Source organism: Lepidochelys kempii, chromosome 17, assembly GCF_965140285.1.
Source record: "Lepidochelys kempii isolate rLepKem1 chromosome 17, rLepKem1.hap1, whole genome shotgun sequence".
Taxonomy (NCBI): domain Eukaryota; kingdom Metazoa; phylum Chordata; order Testudines; family Cheloniidae; genus Lepidochelys; species Lepidochelys kempii.
The window spans coordinates 7856030-7870665 of record NC_136396.1 but is presented as its reverse complement, the minus strand read 5'-3'; the positions used below and the strand labels follow the sequence as shown (position 1 = coordinate 7870665).

The following is a 14636-nucleotide window of genomic DNA, read 5'->3' as shown; positions in this document are numbered from 1 at the left end:
TCTTGGGATTAGATCAGAGCCATCATGTGAGTTAGAACAGCAAGTGCCATCCCTGTCATTCAAAGAAGCATTATAATTATTAATGCATGATATGAATCTTTCTGTAGTGGCACAGCAAGACTATTAGGCGGATACGTATGGGCGCAGTGTGTTTGAGAATGCTAATCAAAGCGGGCCTAAGAAATGTCAAACGGAAATTGACGCTCCACCAGCATTAAACATGAATCAGTACCTCTTGTGAATCTCACCAAGGTTACCCTGTTCTTGGCTCAGGGTGGTGGGGGAAGGAGGAGGGGCTGCTGGCTCTGTGTCTTGGATGGATGCATTAGAGGATGCTGTGGGAGCAACGGAGTGATTTGCTGACGGAGGGCATTTTGGTCACTCAACCATCTTGGAACAGGTGCAGAATCTCAGTGTGCTACTGAACTGCACTGCACCTCTCCACCGTAGACAGTCATTACTCTCAGCCCCGGCAAAGTCAATTTGTGTTGGGAGCCCGAATCTGAGTACAGCTCAGGCAAGGGAGCCAATATCAATTACCCAGTGTTGGTAATAGGGGGAAGAGAGTGTCTTGTTCTTTTTAAATCACCCCCTTGAGGGGCACTGGAAGCTTTTCCTTTTTCGGTAGGTTGGGTGCATGTTGTGTTGGCCCACTAGGTGTATGTTGCAGTTGGCCCCCTTGGTAACACAAAGGTTCTCAGTTCTCTGCAGAGAAATGAACATAAGCAGGGCAGATGCTTGGACTTCAGGCAAATGCAAGTATTTTCAAAAAAATAAACACCTCTCTCCATTTATTCAGTTTATTTTTAATTGCCTTGTTTTAAGTGGTTATATTTGTATATTGTTCCCATTAGAGACGATTTACATTCCAGACCTCCCATTACCAGTCCCTTTATGTTTGCTGAGGGAAGAAAGTTTAATAGATTTCTGTTGACTTTTTAATTTTCCTTTGCACAAATATCTATCACTTTTAATATGGAGCTCTGTTAGTACATCTGTATGTGTATAAAGCTGGGCAGATACCTGCATGTATATGTGGATGTTTATTCCTCTGAATAGGGACTGCTACCTCTAGCATACTGGCCCACATTCTCCCTACCTGAATTTCTCTCTGTAGTTTCCAGTGAACATATTGTGTAGTGTTGCTGTGCTTTTTTAACCAGTTCCCACATTTCACCCCAGTGATGACTGCATTACAGGGGTTGGTGGCCTTCAGGGAACATCTTCACCACAGAGTTGTGTGATTGGCACCCAGGTGTGCTGAGTCTGGGTGTGCATAGCCACACTGCAAAGCCATACCTGTATCACTGTCTCCTCACTGATGCTGTACATGTGTGTTGCTAGATGGGGGCATAGCTGATGGTTCTTTGTACTGCAGTAAGCTCAGTCACTCTGAGTGAGTTGTGAGAGAACTTCTCTGTCCTTCTGGGCACACGGCTATTGGTACTAGCCTGCCTCCTTCCTGCAAAGTAGATGGGTTACCAGCACAAGTGGAAGTGATGTCTACACCTGACTCGGGACAGCTGACTCAGGCTCACGGGGCTTGGGCTGTAAAATTGCAGTGTAGATGTTTAGGCTTGGGCTGGAGCCTGGGCTCTGAGCCCCTGCGTGGGGAGAGGGGTCTCAGAGTCCTGGCTCCATCCCAAGCCTGAACGTCTACACTGCTATTTCTAGCCCTGCAGCCTAAGTCAGCTGACCTGGGCTCTGAAATTCGCTGCCCCAGGTATTTTTCTCACCATGTAGACACACCCCTAGTGTGGAAAGCACTACCAGACGCTGATCGGAGGGGTTTGTGCGTGAACGAGGAGACTAGGAACAGCTCCTGAGAAAGAGCCTGAGGGTAGGTCTACATCGCAAAAAACAAAACAAAAAGCCTCCACCCAACCAACCTGCGGCTGCGAGTCTCAGCTCCCAGGTCAACAGACTTGAGCTCGCACGATGGGCTAAAAATAGCAGTGTAGACTTTCTTGCTCAGCTGGAGCCTGGGCTTCTGGTGCTCTGCACAGAGGGTATAATAGACAAGATGGCACAACTGCCTCTCCACTTCCTTCTTACTGCCACACTGGAACCCTCCACTGATCCCGTCTCCTCTTCCTGTAATGTAGACATTCATATGTATTAGTCTTAGGTTTTTTATGCTCATTAGTGTTTTGATCATTTCCAAAGGAATTTAGGATATGCCCAGGATACCAGGTTTCAAAAACTGCAGTCTCCTGCCCCTGGTCTTGTCTAGTCAGCGACAACCATCAGAACTGCCTCCCCTGCCTGAGAGGAATTCATATCTCCGCTAAGTGCAGTATCTGCTGGTCTTTTCCCAGACGAACACAACAAGCACAAGAACTTTGGCTTCAAAAACATCTTATATCGTGTGCAGTGAAGTCCTAGTCAGATGCAGGCTGAGGAGACCCCCTCCCCTGTATGTCAGCCAGGAGTGTGCCTCCTAGTACTGCCTTGGATTCCAGAGTGAAAAGGAGAGAAAGGAAAGACGCTTCATCTGAGAGTAAGGGATACTCTCACAAACATAAAACCAGATCCACTCCTAGACGTTCGAAGAGGAGAAATCCCTCCCTGACCTGTCCAAGGTTTGTCTTCATGCCTGAGCCTCGGGGACTTAGCGGTATCAAGTAAAATAAAACCCTTGAACCTGAAGGACTGGGAACCACCGGTGCCCTCGAAACCCACCAGGGTAGAGACTCATTCGTTGATGATACTGCCATGATCCTGTAACAAACTGCTATTTACCTCTACTCCGCTGGTATGAAATGACAAGAGACGTTCTCCGAAGGGGCCGGTGACTTTTACCACTCTGTGGGTTTGGGAGGATGAAGATATTCACTAATCTTCCTCATTATTGGGATCAATCCTCACCAGGATGAAGATAATCACTAATCTTCCTCATTATTGGGATCAATCCTCACCAGAGAGACTCTAGCACCAGTGGGAATTGAGGACTCTCTGAACAGAGTCTACCTCCTAACCCATCCACTAACCACAGTTTCCCGTCAATGGGATTGATGGAGCCGGATCTGACCTTTTCATTGCTGGGACAGTCAGACGTAGTGGTAGAACCAGATTCTCTTCACCTTGAGCCCTGAAGGGATCAGGAATCTCCTGGAACCAGGCTCAGGCACACAAACAAGGACTGCTTCCTCAGGACTGGTGGCACCAAATGCCTTGGGCACTGCTGCAACATACTTTTGTTCCCTCATCTGGCCTTATTGGGGCCCATGGGATCCCTGTGCATGATACCTGGAATCCATGTGATCCAACAGGGAGTCAGATCACCTGTCTTCTACAAGAGGTCAACCAGAACCTCTCCCCAAGCTTGAGGAAGATGAGCTGCTACTGCCAGCAGCCCCAGGGATATCCTCATCACCCAATGAGGTGGTTGCTCCAGCCTCACCACCTCCCCCAGGTGATCATAGACCATTTCAAGAGGTGTTACGGAGAATGGCGCAAGCGCTCCTAATCTCCTTAGGAGGAGGTCCACTACTCTCGACCTAAGCTCCTGGCTATACTACAGCCTCCAGAATCCAGTTGGGTTGCACAGTCTGTAAATTAAGCTATACCAGACCTGGCAAGGTGTATACAGCACACGGCCGTTCCCTGTGCCCCTACCCCCAAGAGGGCAGAAAAGCAATACTTTGCCATGACTAAGGGAGTGGAGTTCTCGCTCACCCATCCTGCCTCAAACTCCTGGATGGTTCAGGCAGCCATGGAAAGATCCAGACATCATCATCCAAAGGCCAACCCCTGCAGATAAGGAGGCCAGGCACCTAGATCTTATGGAGAGGAAGTCTACCAGCCCTCCTCATGACTTGAAGAGGTGTCCCTGTTTGATATTTGCAGGGCAGCTACATGGCGTTCCATCCTCACATTCACCTAACTACCCTGCAAATATCAAATGGGCACCTTGGAGAGATGCTGCTGTCCCAAAGGATGCATCAGCAGGAGAGTCTTGGACCCAGACATCCTTTGGGACAGCTGTTCTACCAGCAGCTATATCACTGGCATCCTCCCATCTCCCTCCTCTCTGAGTACTGCTGGTCAGTCACCCACAGTGAGACACACATAGGGACCAGCACTCAAAGAAGAAAGGGAAGTTACTTACCTGATTGTAATGAGTTCTTAGAGATGTGCGCTCCCTGTCTGTATCCCACTGCCTGCCCTCCTACCCCGTTGCTTCGGATCATGACAAGATTCATGGTAGAGAAGAAACTGGAGAGGTGGTCGGTCCGCCCCATCCCTTATGCCTTTTGGTGTGAGCACAAGGAGAGCATGGGCACAGGCACACTGCTTGCAAGAACTTTTTGGTCTCGGGCACATGGAGTCCATACGTACCCTCGGTGGAATGCAGAGAGGGATCGCACATCTCAAAAAACTTCAGTTACAGTAAGGTACTTAACTTCCCTTTGCTGCTGTTATGTGGTCTGTGTGTTGCCTCCTCCCCACTTGTCCTCGAGCATCCAAGTGTATTTGCTCTTTTCCCATGCCCTTGCCCTCTGCCCCCCAAATCCAACTCCACCATCGCCAATGCTGGCGCCTGGATTTGCAGTCAGCAGCCATCTCCTATAACCATCAGGCTGTCAGCTTTGCAGCCCCCCCTCCACCTCCCACCTCCCCCATCACTCACCAGAGGAAAAAGAGAGCTGGAGCCAGAGCTTGAAATATATCATGCAATAGTGTATCATGAATTTCTTGTGAATCACAGTAGAGAAACAGGTTTATTTATTTCAGAGACTTTAAATCAATATAAAGTAGGTCTCTTCGTTCTGAAGCTGGGATGGAGTGTGAAAAAATGAGCCCATTGTACTCTTAAAACTTTGGGGAAAGGAGATGACAGCTATATAATTCCATTTACCAGGCACTAGGGGCTTTAATGTGAAGGTGACAGGGAGCTCTTTGTGCATTTAGAGCACCATATCTTCTAAATAAAAGATCTGTAGACTTGATAGTGGAGCATAGCTCTGACTTTAATAATCTCCAGACATTAGACCGAGCCAATATGTTCCCAAGTCAGAAGGGTCCCCCACCGAACGCTCGTAAATTAAAAGTGCAGGCAGTGCACACATTCATAGATTAGAAATGCAAGAGCTGCAATCGGTTTCCAACAGGAAGCGCAGAAGGAGAGGAGGGAGGTGTTCATGCCACCATGTGAATAGGATAAAAACTCAAGAAACAGTGTTTAGAAGCACAGCTCTCAGCTCTTCATCGTTTCAAGGGACGTGCTTCCTGTTGGCATCCTAATCTAGGTCTGTTCTCTTGTACCCACATGCCATTTATCCCATCATCTGATAAGTTTGTGTGCAGAGCAGAAGTGCTGAGTGATAAAAATGAAAGCTGTAAGATGTGCTGAGGCTCAGCCACAAATAATGGTACACCTCTACCCGGATGTAATGCTGTCCTTGGGAGCCAAAAAAATCTTACCGCGTTATATGGAACTTGCTTTGATCCACCGGAGCCCGCAGCCCCGCCCCCCCGGAGCGCTGCTTTACCGCGTTGTATCCGAATTTGTGTTACATAGGGTCGCGTTATATCGGGGTAGAGGTGTACTTTGGCTTTAAGTCAGTGAAATGTGAATTTTTGTGAGACCCTTATTTTGATAATTTCTCTTGTGTTTATTAATGCTGCCAGCTATCGTGTGTGTCTTTTTCCAGTTCTAATTTCTGACACACACTATATAAGCTGTGGGATATAAATTACCATTATTATTATTTGTATAAAATGCAGTGTTCAATTCTTATATATGCGTGCGCACACACACACTATAGTGTGAACATAAGAGCAGGTTCGAGCACAATATTTAAGGTTGCCATAACCGTTTCCATTCTAGCCCTGTGTTCTCAGTTCCTCAGATCTTTCATCTTTGCTCACACACACAGGCCACTAAGTTTTCAGCAAAACTAGTTTTGTAGTTAACTGCCTCAGTGAGTAACAGCTCAGTTGTTGGAAAGGTGTCTAAGGAAGGCTGCTGGCTGTTAAGATTTAGAGTGCATGGGTGCTGGAAAAATTAACATACCGATCTTCGAGAACATGACATTTATATTAACGTTGAAGGGGAATTTTCCAAGAAGTAAAGGGCAGTTAGCTTCCCAATTCCCCTTTGTGCTTTTGAAAATCTCCCCCAAAGTCAATATAGGTACTAATTTCATTGTCATAATGGTCCATTAAATAAGTAGAAAAGACTGAAATAGATACTACATATGTATCTAAGGTTGTAGTATAAAATACTACATTATCTGAGAAATAGTATTTGTTCATGTAATTAAAGGCTGTATTGTAATGCATGCAACATTAGATTTGGCATTTCCTTTTGAGTACTTAATTGTGCAACCGTAATGTTCTGTTAAAGTACAGTTTTTTTGTATAGAGCTATTCAATATATTACTACTTAGCTGTGCGAAAGGTCTGTCTTAAATTAGTGAAAATATGGGGCTCTAGGTGGCTTAAAGAGATAGCACTGGGATGTGGAGTCTTTTACGTCTAGTTTGCGTTTCTGAATTTGGCCCAGATCTGCAGTGACCAGAAGTCATTTCCATCTCAAGGCCTGTATGAATGAGTTGGTCTCAGTCCAGTTTCTAGATTATTTGTCATGGATGTGCTATGAGAAGCATTGTGATGGTATTGATGGGATGGCTATTCGTGTAAACAAAATCAGACTTGTTTACTAATACCCCTCCTAGATCAAGGGAGCAGCTGTCTGCTGCTGCTCAGAAATGCCAGATCTGAGCTGCTGTATCAGAAAGCTGTAATTATATATAAAATGCAAAGACATTGAGATAGAAAGCAGGGGATCAAGTGCAGCCTGGCCCCTGCCTAGAAACATCAGAAAGGGAAGGTGCTTCTGTTACTGGCAGCTATGGGCCATCTCTGCATTAGTCACTCGCTCCCCATAGCTTCTTTTCCCCCTTATTGCAGTGTGTGAGAAGGGGGCAGGGGAGGGATTGAGGAGGGGGACACAGCCTTCTGATTTTTGTAGCACTTTCACTTTCTTTTAGTGTCGGGATCCAGTAAATTTTAATTTTAAGCAGACAATCTGGTTTCAGAAGTTTGGTGTCTAATGCTTCCTTGTTAATGACTATTCTGCTCTGATTATCTGCGCTATCAAATTAAGCATAAAAAGAGATGTTAGAAGTACTAGTATGCAATTATATCTGTATAATATGCATGTGCTTTTTAAAAATCAGAGCCACCATCATTTGCCACGCCTCCTTATTTCTCCATGCTTTCCCTGCGTCCAATGGCTGCTGGGCTTGGGAGCTAGGTTTTCTACTCCTCCCTTAAGTGCTTGGAAACCTCTCCTCCTCGGAAGTAGCCTCTGTGCAAAGTTAACTCTTCCTTGACCATGGTCAGATCCATAGAACTTCTGCTCACCATAAGGCTGATGATGCTGGCTGGTGCTGCCCTGACTTTCTCTTGAGTAAGATGCTCCAGTCACCACCACTTCCCTCCTAGGGTATTTTAAAGCCACCTGCTTGGCTTGTCACAGAACCTCTGTTGTTGGTGGTTGCTTTTTTGAATGGGTATGTTACGGTTTTGGATACACAGCTTGTTCCTAAGCGGCCTTTCGCACACGGGCCTTGTGTAGCGTTGTCTATCTAAATTATCTATCAGCTTTTCTAAAGTGCATTAGTGTCTTTGCTGCCCGTGTGTCCCATTGAAGAACACCCCTAATTGCACAGGCATTGCTATTGTACTTCTCTAGCCATTCCATTCTGCTTCACCCTTGCACATTTTCTTGCAGAAACATTTATACAGTAATATACACTGCCCCATTTAAAATTGTTAATTGGAGATTGAATTACTTGTCAGCCTTTAAAAATGTAGTCCTCTCAGGTCAGAGATGAGGTAGTTAGCAGGGCTAAATGGATGAGCTATTGCATTAATTTTTTTCTCAAGCCAAATGATCATTGTCTATAAGCTGGCTAGCCCCTCCGTGCCTTTTAACCTCTGGCACCTTAGCTGAAATCCAGTCTGAAGCCATATATGTGAGATGAGTTGGCAGATTCTCTGCTCATTTGTAAGTAGATAGGAGAACACACACAAAAGAAGTGGGGGACGATGGAGTCCAGCGGTTGGATGCCTAAGTGCCAGCTTGCATGCTGGGACACACACCCACACGCACACCCTGTAGTGCCGGGAACGTGGTAGGGTAGTTTGCTTTGTGCTTGAATGGTGGTTAAACCAGAATTTAATTTTCTTTTCAAGATTGCGTATACTCAAATTACTCATCCCTCCCATGGCACTCAGTCCATAGGTTTGTGCATGCCCATGTATGTACATACATGTAGTATGGCACACAAATTAGGTGAGCTACCACTCATCAGTGTTACTTTGTATTCCACGATGACAAATACACTGATAAGTAAATATGGCCCTCACTCAGTATTACACAGTGATTTCAATGGCACAGAGCCTCCCAGTGCTCTGCCACTTCACTCAAATGTCTGGAGCACTCGGGAAAAGGAACTGCATATTTATCTTGATCTCCAAAAAGGGATTTAAGGGCAAGAGCAGGCAGTTTATTAGACTGTTTTCATTGCCTGTCAGCAGTAGTAAACCTGAGCTGTCTACAGTGTCTCTAGATAAGCAGTGGCCCATTTTGCATGTACGTACGTTTGCATTCATTTGAAGATAGGGAGTTTAAATTCTTTTTATTTTTATTTTTCTCTGTGGAAGGTGTTAGCTGGACTTGTGTCTCACATCTGGAGGCCAGTCTTTTCCTGTCCCTGAACCTGTACCTTCACTCCTGTCTTCTCAATTTGTGAGGGTAAAATGCCGGTCATAGCACAAGATTTTTCTTGTGTGTGTATGGGGAAGATAAAGGGAAGTGGGAGCGAGGAACTCCAGAGTTCAAATCCCATTTCTTACATTGACTGCCAAGCTGTTGGGCAAGTTTCTTAACCCCGCTGTCTTGGTTTCCCTGTGTGTAAAATTTGGATAATATCCTTCTCACATAGGTTTAACGAGGATTAATTAAAGAATTTAACTTGTTTGTAAAGAATTCTGATGTCTGTGCCTCCATACTCCAGAGGCAAGTGAGCTTGCACCGGGCGAATGGGCGCAGATCTTAGAGGTTTCCAGACCCCAGCTATGGTCAATTGTTGCCATGAAGAATAAGATCTGAGTACTTTAGCTTAGTTTTATGATCTACAAAAACTTTGGTAGTTATGCATGCTATCTAGATGGATTGAAATCCCAGCTCTTGGCCAAATCCTGAGAGGTGCCGAGTGCTGGCAGCTCCCATGGAAGTTACCAGGAGCTGCAGTGTTGCTGAGGGTACCAGCCCCTCTGAAATTGACCGCCAATACTTAACTCTGATTCTAGTCATGCACATACACTCAACAAACCACAGGATAATAGAATCATTTCAACAACTTTTTATTGTAAAGGGGACTTTAAAATAATTAAGCCCCCTACTAATTTCCCTGAAATCTTTCTGAACGAGATAGGTTACATTCCCTATGGGAAGTTTAGAACTTCAAGTCATTTGCATTCATGAAGATGAACCAGATCTGAACCTCACTTCCTCAGTGACAATGCTGCCCTAATGACTTAAGTTTGCTTCTGTCTCTGGGTTTTTCCCACAGCCCCATTTTCCCCCAAAACTAGCTGTTTGGGGCTGGGGGTGGAGGGATTGGTTTGAATTTGTTTTAGATCTAAATGAAACAGGTAGGTAATGCCCTCTGCCTGTTAGAAAGACTCAAGCCATAAAAATAACAAACGGCATGTATTTGCTAGAATGTCAAAGTTATGAGTTTATTTTGTAATGATGTGCTCCTGCCTTCATGAGGTAAACTGGCTGTGGCAGAGGTGTTATTAGTAATATGGACTCAGTGGAGCAGAAAGCCGAGTGACCGAGAGATCAGTGTATCAGTCAGTGAGAGGGCAAATGGAAAGAGACAGCAGGAGAATGAGAAAAGAGCTGCAGTGCCTGGTCTGAGATTAGAGATGGAGTCTCGTAAGAGAATTGGAAGTCCAGCAGTCACAGTCTTATTCTTCCTGCCCCCTCCAAGGAGGAACCGGGTCTTTGTCTGTGCTCACGTTCTGTACTGGGTTTTGTGCAGGGCTGTGGTTTTTCCCCCTTAAAGGCCTAAACGTGTCAGTTCCACTTCTGTGTTTTACACAAGGGAAGCTTGGGTGTCGTGAACTGAACTCTGGAGACCTGGTTTCTAGTCCCAGCTCTGCCACTCTCTGGCTGTGTAACTGAAGGCAAGTCATGTAACAGATGGGGGAAACTGAGGTAGGGGAAATAAAAGGTGACGGGAGAGTGAATGTTTATATAGCACTCAGGGGTCTAGAGATGGTCCAGGTATTTATTACTGCTGCTGTTCAAAGAGCTTCCCCAGCAGTGACTGTTGGCATGGTAGGACTGGAATGCACACACGGGCATGAGACAGGCTGAATAGTGGCTCTTTGTTGCCCTTTCTGTTCCCCTTCTGAAAGGTGCTCGGACGGGAGGTGTACACCTCAAACAACCAGCTGGGTGGGGTCCAGATCATGCACAACAATGGTGTGACGCACAGCACTGTGAGTGATGATTTTGAAGGCATCTACACCATTCTGCAGTGGCTGTCCTATATGCCCAAGGTAAGTCTCGGTGGTGCAGCAATGCACAGTGCGTTGCCTACACTGGCTAATGGCATTCACTTAACTCAGTTCTGCTGAGGCCACTGGAGAACTGCCAATTCCCTGTGCACATCACCCCTCTGGCAAACTGTCCATAGTCATCTGTGCAGCAGGGTTTTTACATGTACAGTTGATTGTCTTTTATAGAAATTTTGCTAAAAATTTCCCCTCCCCAGCAAAGTTACTGTAGGTGTGAGTTGCTCTGCAGCCAGGCGAACGCACAGATCACCTGTCTTCTGGAAACAGTGGGTGGGATGAGTCAGGTGGCTTTGGTCACCTTTATAAAATTAAATCACGAGCCCGGCAGATGCTGGCAGCACCTGAAGCTCAAGAGCAAACCAAGTGCAAATAAGCCAAACCAAGTCTCACGCAAGTGTCAAAGTGAATGTACCATCTTCTTCAGACCTTTGCAAAGTCATCGGGATGCTGCAGTCATTGGGATTGTCTGGAAAGGGGGCGCTCACATGCAGCAAGAACTGGGATGACATCAGCCAGTTCATTTGCATTTCTAATGTTTGGTGCAGGGCCATGAATACCGTAGGACAATTTATCCCATTTGTTTGTTTTGCTATTTGTTTTAGAGTGTATCCAGTCCGGTGCCTACCCTCACCATCAAGGATCCTATAGACAGAGTCATTGAGTTTGTTCCCACCAAGACTCCCTATGATCCCCGCTGGATGTTGGCTGGACGTCCTAGTCCAAGTATGTACATCTGTCACACAGGTTGTGTGAGAGTTCAGCTGGTTTCAAGATCTCTACTGGCATTCAAATGACATTCCGAGCTCCAAAATATGTACTTCAGTCATGTAACTTTGTCATTTATCAGTACTGAATATTGTTACTGATAGTATGCTAATGATCCTGTATTGAATGGCCGCTGCCTACTAGCTTCAGAGTGGTGTGGTTATAATTAGAAAAGTGGGGATACTGTATTAGCAACTGACTCGGATTTAAGTGGGCTGAAGCCACTGCAAGGATGACTATGTCTGTGATGAATCTTTTATGTATTGGAAACTGTTACTCACTCGGATAATTCTTACTCACGCAAGTAACTCCATAGACTTCAGTGGGAGTATTTGTGAGAGTAAGGACTAGTTGCATAAAGGTTTGTAGATTCAGGCTTTTTGTGTGTCAGATGTAGATAGAAGAAACCCAGGTGAGAAGATGATGTAAAAAACAGGAGGTTGAATTTTGGCAAACCCCAGCATTACTAAATAAAACTATTTTAATAAGTGGCCTATTGAAACCAAACTAAGCATAAAATTATCAAAAGCACCTACATGATTTACAGCTTGCCTGCACAAACATTTACTTCTCAGCAAGCTGGGGTGTGACTCTGTCAACTGTCCACATGCACCCTGCTGACACCCATTAACAGTTCGTTAACTTGCTTTGGTTAGTCCTATTTCAAAGAGGACCAGATCAAAGCGAATTCTTCTATCCATCTAGCTGCATATACTGGGGAGAGGTGTGGGGGTTGGGGGTAGGGGGGGTGATGTTGACATAACTATGTCACTCCTTTCAGAGGAACAGCCGTGTTAGTCTGTATTCGCAAAAAGAAAAGGAGTACTTGTGGCACCTTAGAGACTAACCAATTTATTTGAGCATGAGCTTTCGTGAGCTACAGCTCACTTCATCAGATGTTTACCGTGGAAACTGCAGCAGACTTTATATACACACAGAAATCATGAAACAATACCTCCTCCCACCCCACTGTCCTGCTGGTAATAGCTTATCTAAAGTGATCAACAGGTGGGCCATTTCCAGCACAAATCCAGGTTTTCTCACCCTCCACCCCCCCACACAAATTTACTGAAATTTTTCACAGCCTGCTAGGTTGACCTAAATTTTAGGTGTAGACTAGGCCTTAGTTTTTTCTGAGAATGGGACTTCAGGCCTGGTCTACACTAAAAAGTTAGGTCAGCCCAGGAAAAATCCACACCCCTGATGTAGTTAAACTGGCCTAATCCACGGTGTAGACAGTGCTAGGTTAATGGAAGAATTCTTCCACTGACCTAGCTACCAGCTCTTGTGGAGGTGGATTCTGTCTCTGTCCTCAGAGTGTCTACACTGAAGCACTTCTGCAGTGTAGCTGTGTCGCTGTAGCATTTAAAGTGTAGACAAGCCTTAAGTCTCACTGACTTACAATGAGATCTAGGTTCCTAAATGCCTGAGTCACTTCTAAAATGGGACTTGGGTGTTGAAGTCCTGTAGGTGTTTTTGAAAATTTTGCCCTCAGTCTGCTTCTACAAAATCATATCAATTAAGACAAAGGGCGCTTCTGAAGGTGGATTTGATTTTGTAGTTGTTCTGCTTGAGTTTTGAAGTTCCCTAATGATAGTGCACAATTCTTCACTTGTCTCCCAAAGTAGAATTTTTTATTTTAAATTCTGCACTAAATACATCTGAGAGCAGTTAGGGTTTGAAAGGAAATCAGAAGGTAGATTTCCAGATGACATTTTCTCGCAGACATTGCCCTGATGTCCTGGTTGATTTTATTTCCTTGAAGATTAACAGGAAAGTGCCTTTTGAGATGAAAGACCCAACCTCAATCTCAAATGCATCATGAGGCCTCCTGGAAAGCCTGCTACCACACCCTGAATATATCGCAATACACATTATGCATTTGAGATTTGAAAATGACCCTGACACTATCCAGGTTTGCTCCTGGACTGGAAATATTTTCCTCTGCTTCAGTAACTAACCAAGAAGCCATGTGAATGTTACATTTGGCTTCAGCACTCTGATTCCCTGCTCCAATCCGTTCTCTCTCCTTTCAAATAGTATCATGTACTTTTCAGAGATTATGAAATAAACAGTTTGAGATAAAAAACCAAAATTTACACATGATAGTATGTAAGTTCTGAGTACTTAAGAGAGCATGTCTACAATTCAGAGTTGCTTTTTATAGTTAGGGAATTGTCCCTTTTTTGGAATTTAAAACCTCCCAAATAAAAGCCTTTATCATAAAGACAGGTTTCAGAGTAGCAGCCGTGTTAGTCTGTATTCGCGAAAAGAAAAGGAGTACTTGTGGCACCTTAGAGACTAACCAATCTATTTGAGCATAAGCTTTCGTGAGCTACAGCTCACTTCATCGGATGGATAAAATGAAGTGAGCTGTAGCTCACGAAAGCTTATGCTCAAATAAATTGGTTAGTCTCTAAGGTGCCACAAGTACTCCTTTCCTTTTTATCATAAAGGAATCCATCTCTAACTAACTAGCTTGGCAGACCTCGCACAATAATTGGATTGGAACCATCGCAAAAGATTGAACCCCCTGCCGCTCCCTTTTGGAGGCATGCAAGAGATGTGCGGACAAGCTACCAACTAGGTGACCATTATCCCCGCTGTTATTAATGAGGTTTGAGGGATAAAATGAGATTTGTGATAAACTAAGTTTTCCGGTTTTGGATAATATTTTTTCATCGTCTCTCCAGTAATTCATCCAGCTGTCTGAGTGCAGCTAACACCAGCTTCCAAATCGAGTGACTTCAGATTTTAATTTAGTAGAAGCGTTAAGGAAAGCAGATGATTCTCCGTGATAAGTTAAAGCAGATATCTCCTAGGTGAAAAGTTAAAGCCATTTATTAGAGGAGATAGTGCTGTGATATTCTTCAAACTGACACCGGACACGAGGCCAGAATCTAAACGATCAGCTTTGGGCTCATGATAAAGAGATAATTTTGAAATGGATGGTCACATTTTACAGTGGGGCCACAGAGGCAAGGAATGTAGAACACAGTAATTACAAGTTTGGTCTTGATAAAACACTCTCCATCCTGTTTAAGTCAGCAGAGGTTAGCTCGCTTGGATCTCCACTTTTAATTGGTTTTAGACTTGGGTTTGCGGAGGCAGAGGTGCTTGTTCAAATTAAAGCATTGCTCAGAAGCTGTGTGCCCAGGGGTAAAGCTGGGAGGCTGTGTTTTTGCGCAAGCTTTGTTGCGGGCTCAGTGAAAAGCAGCTACCTGCAGAGTAATTTGTATTGCCTGGGTGAGTAGAGTATCCCG

At 44.8% G+C, this 14636-nt stretch overlaps 1 protein-coding gene across 12 annotated transcripts in view; it reads left to right on the top strand.

Moving 5' to 3' along the window:
• The window catches only part of ACACA (acetyl-CoA carboxylase alpha), a 184971-nt gene that overhangs the window by 119320 nt on the left and 51015 nt on the right, over positions 1-14636 (top strand). For all 12 annotated transcript variants that reach the window (XM_073316082.2, XM_073316080.2, XM_073316076.2 and 9 more), the window contains 2 exons: positions 10447-10590; positions 11211-11331. In XM_073316082.2, coding sequence (XP_073172183.1) covers positions 10447-10590; positions 11211-11331 — 265 coding nt within the window. The remainder of the gene's footprint in view (positions 1-10446; positions 10591-11210; positions 11332-14636) is intronic.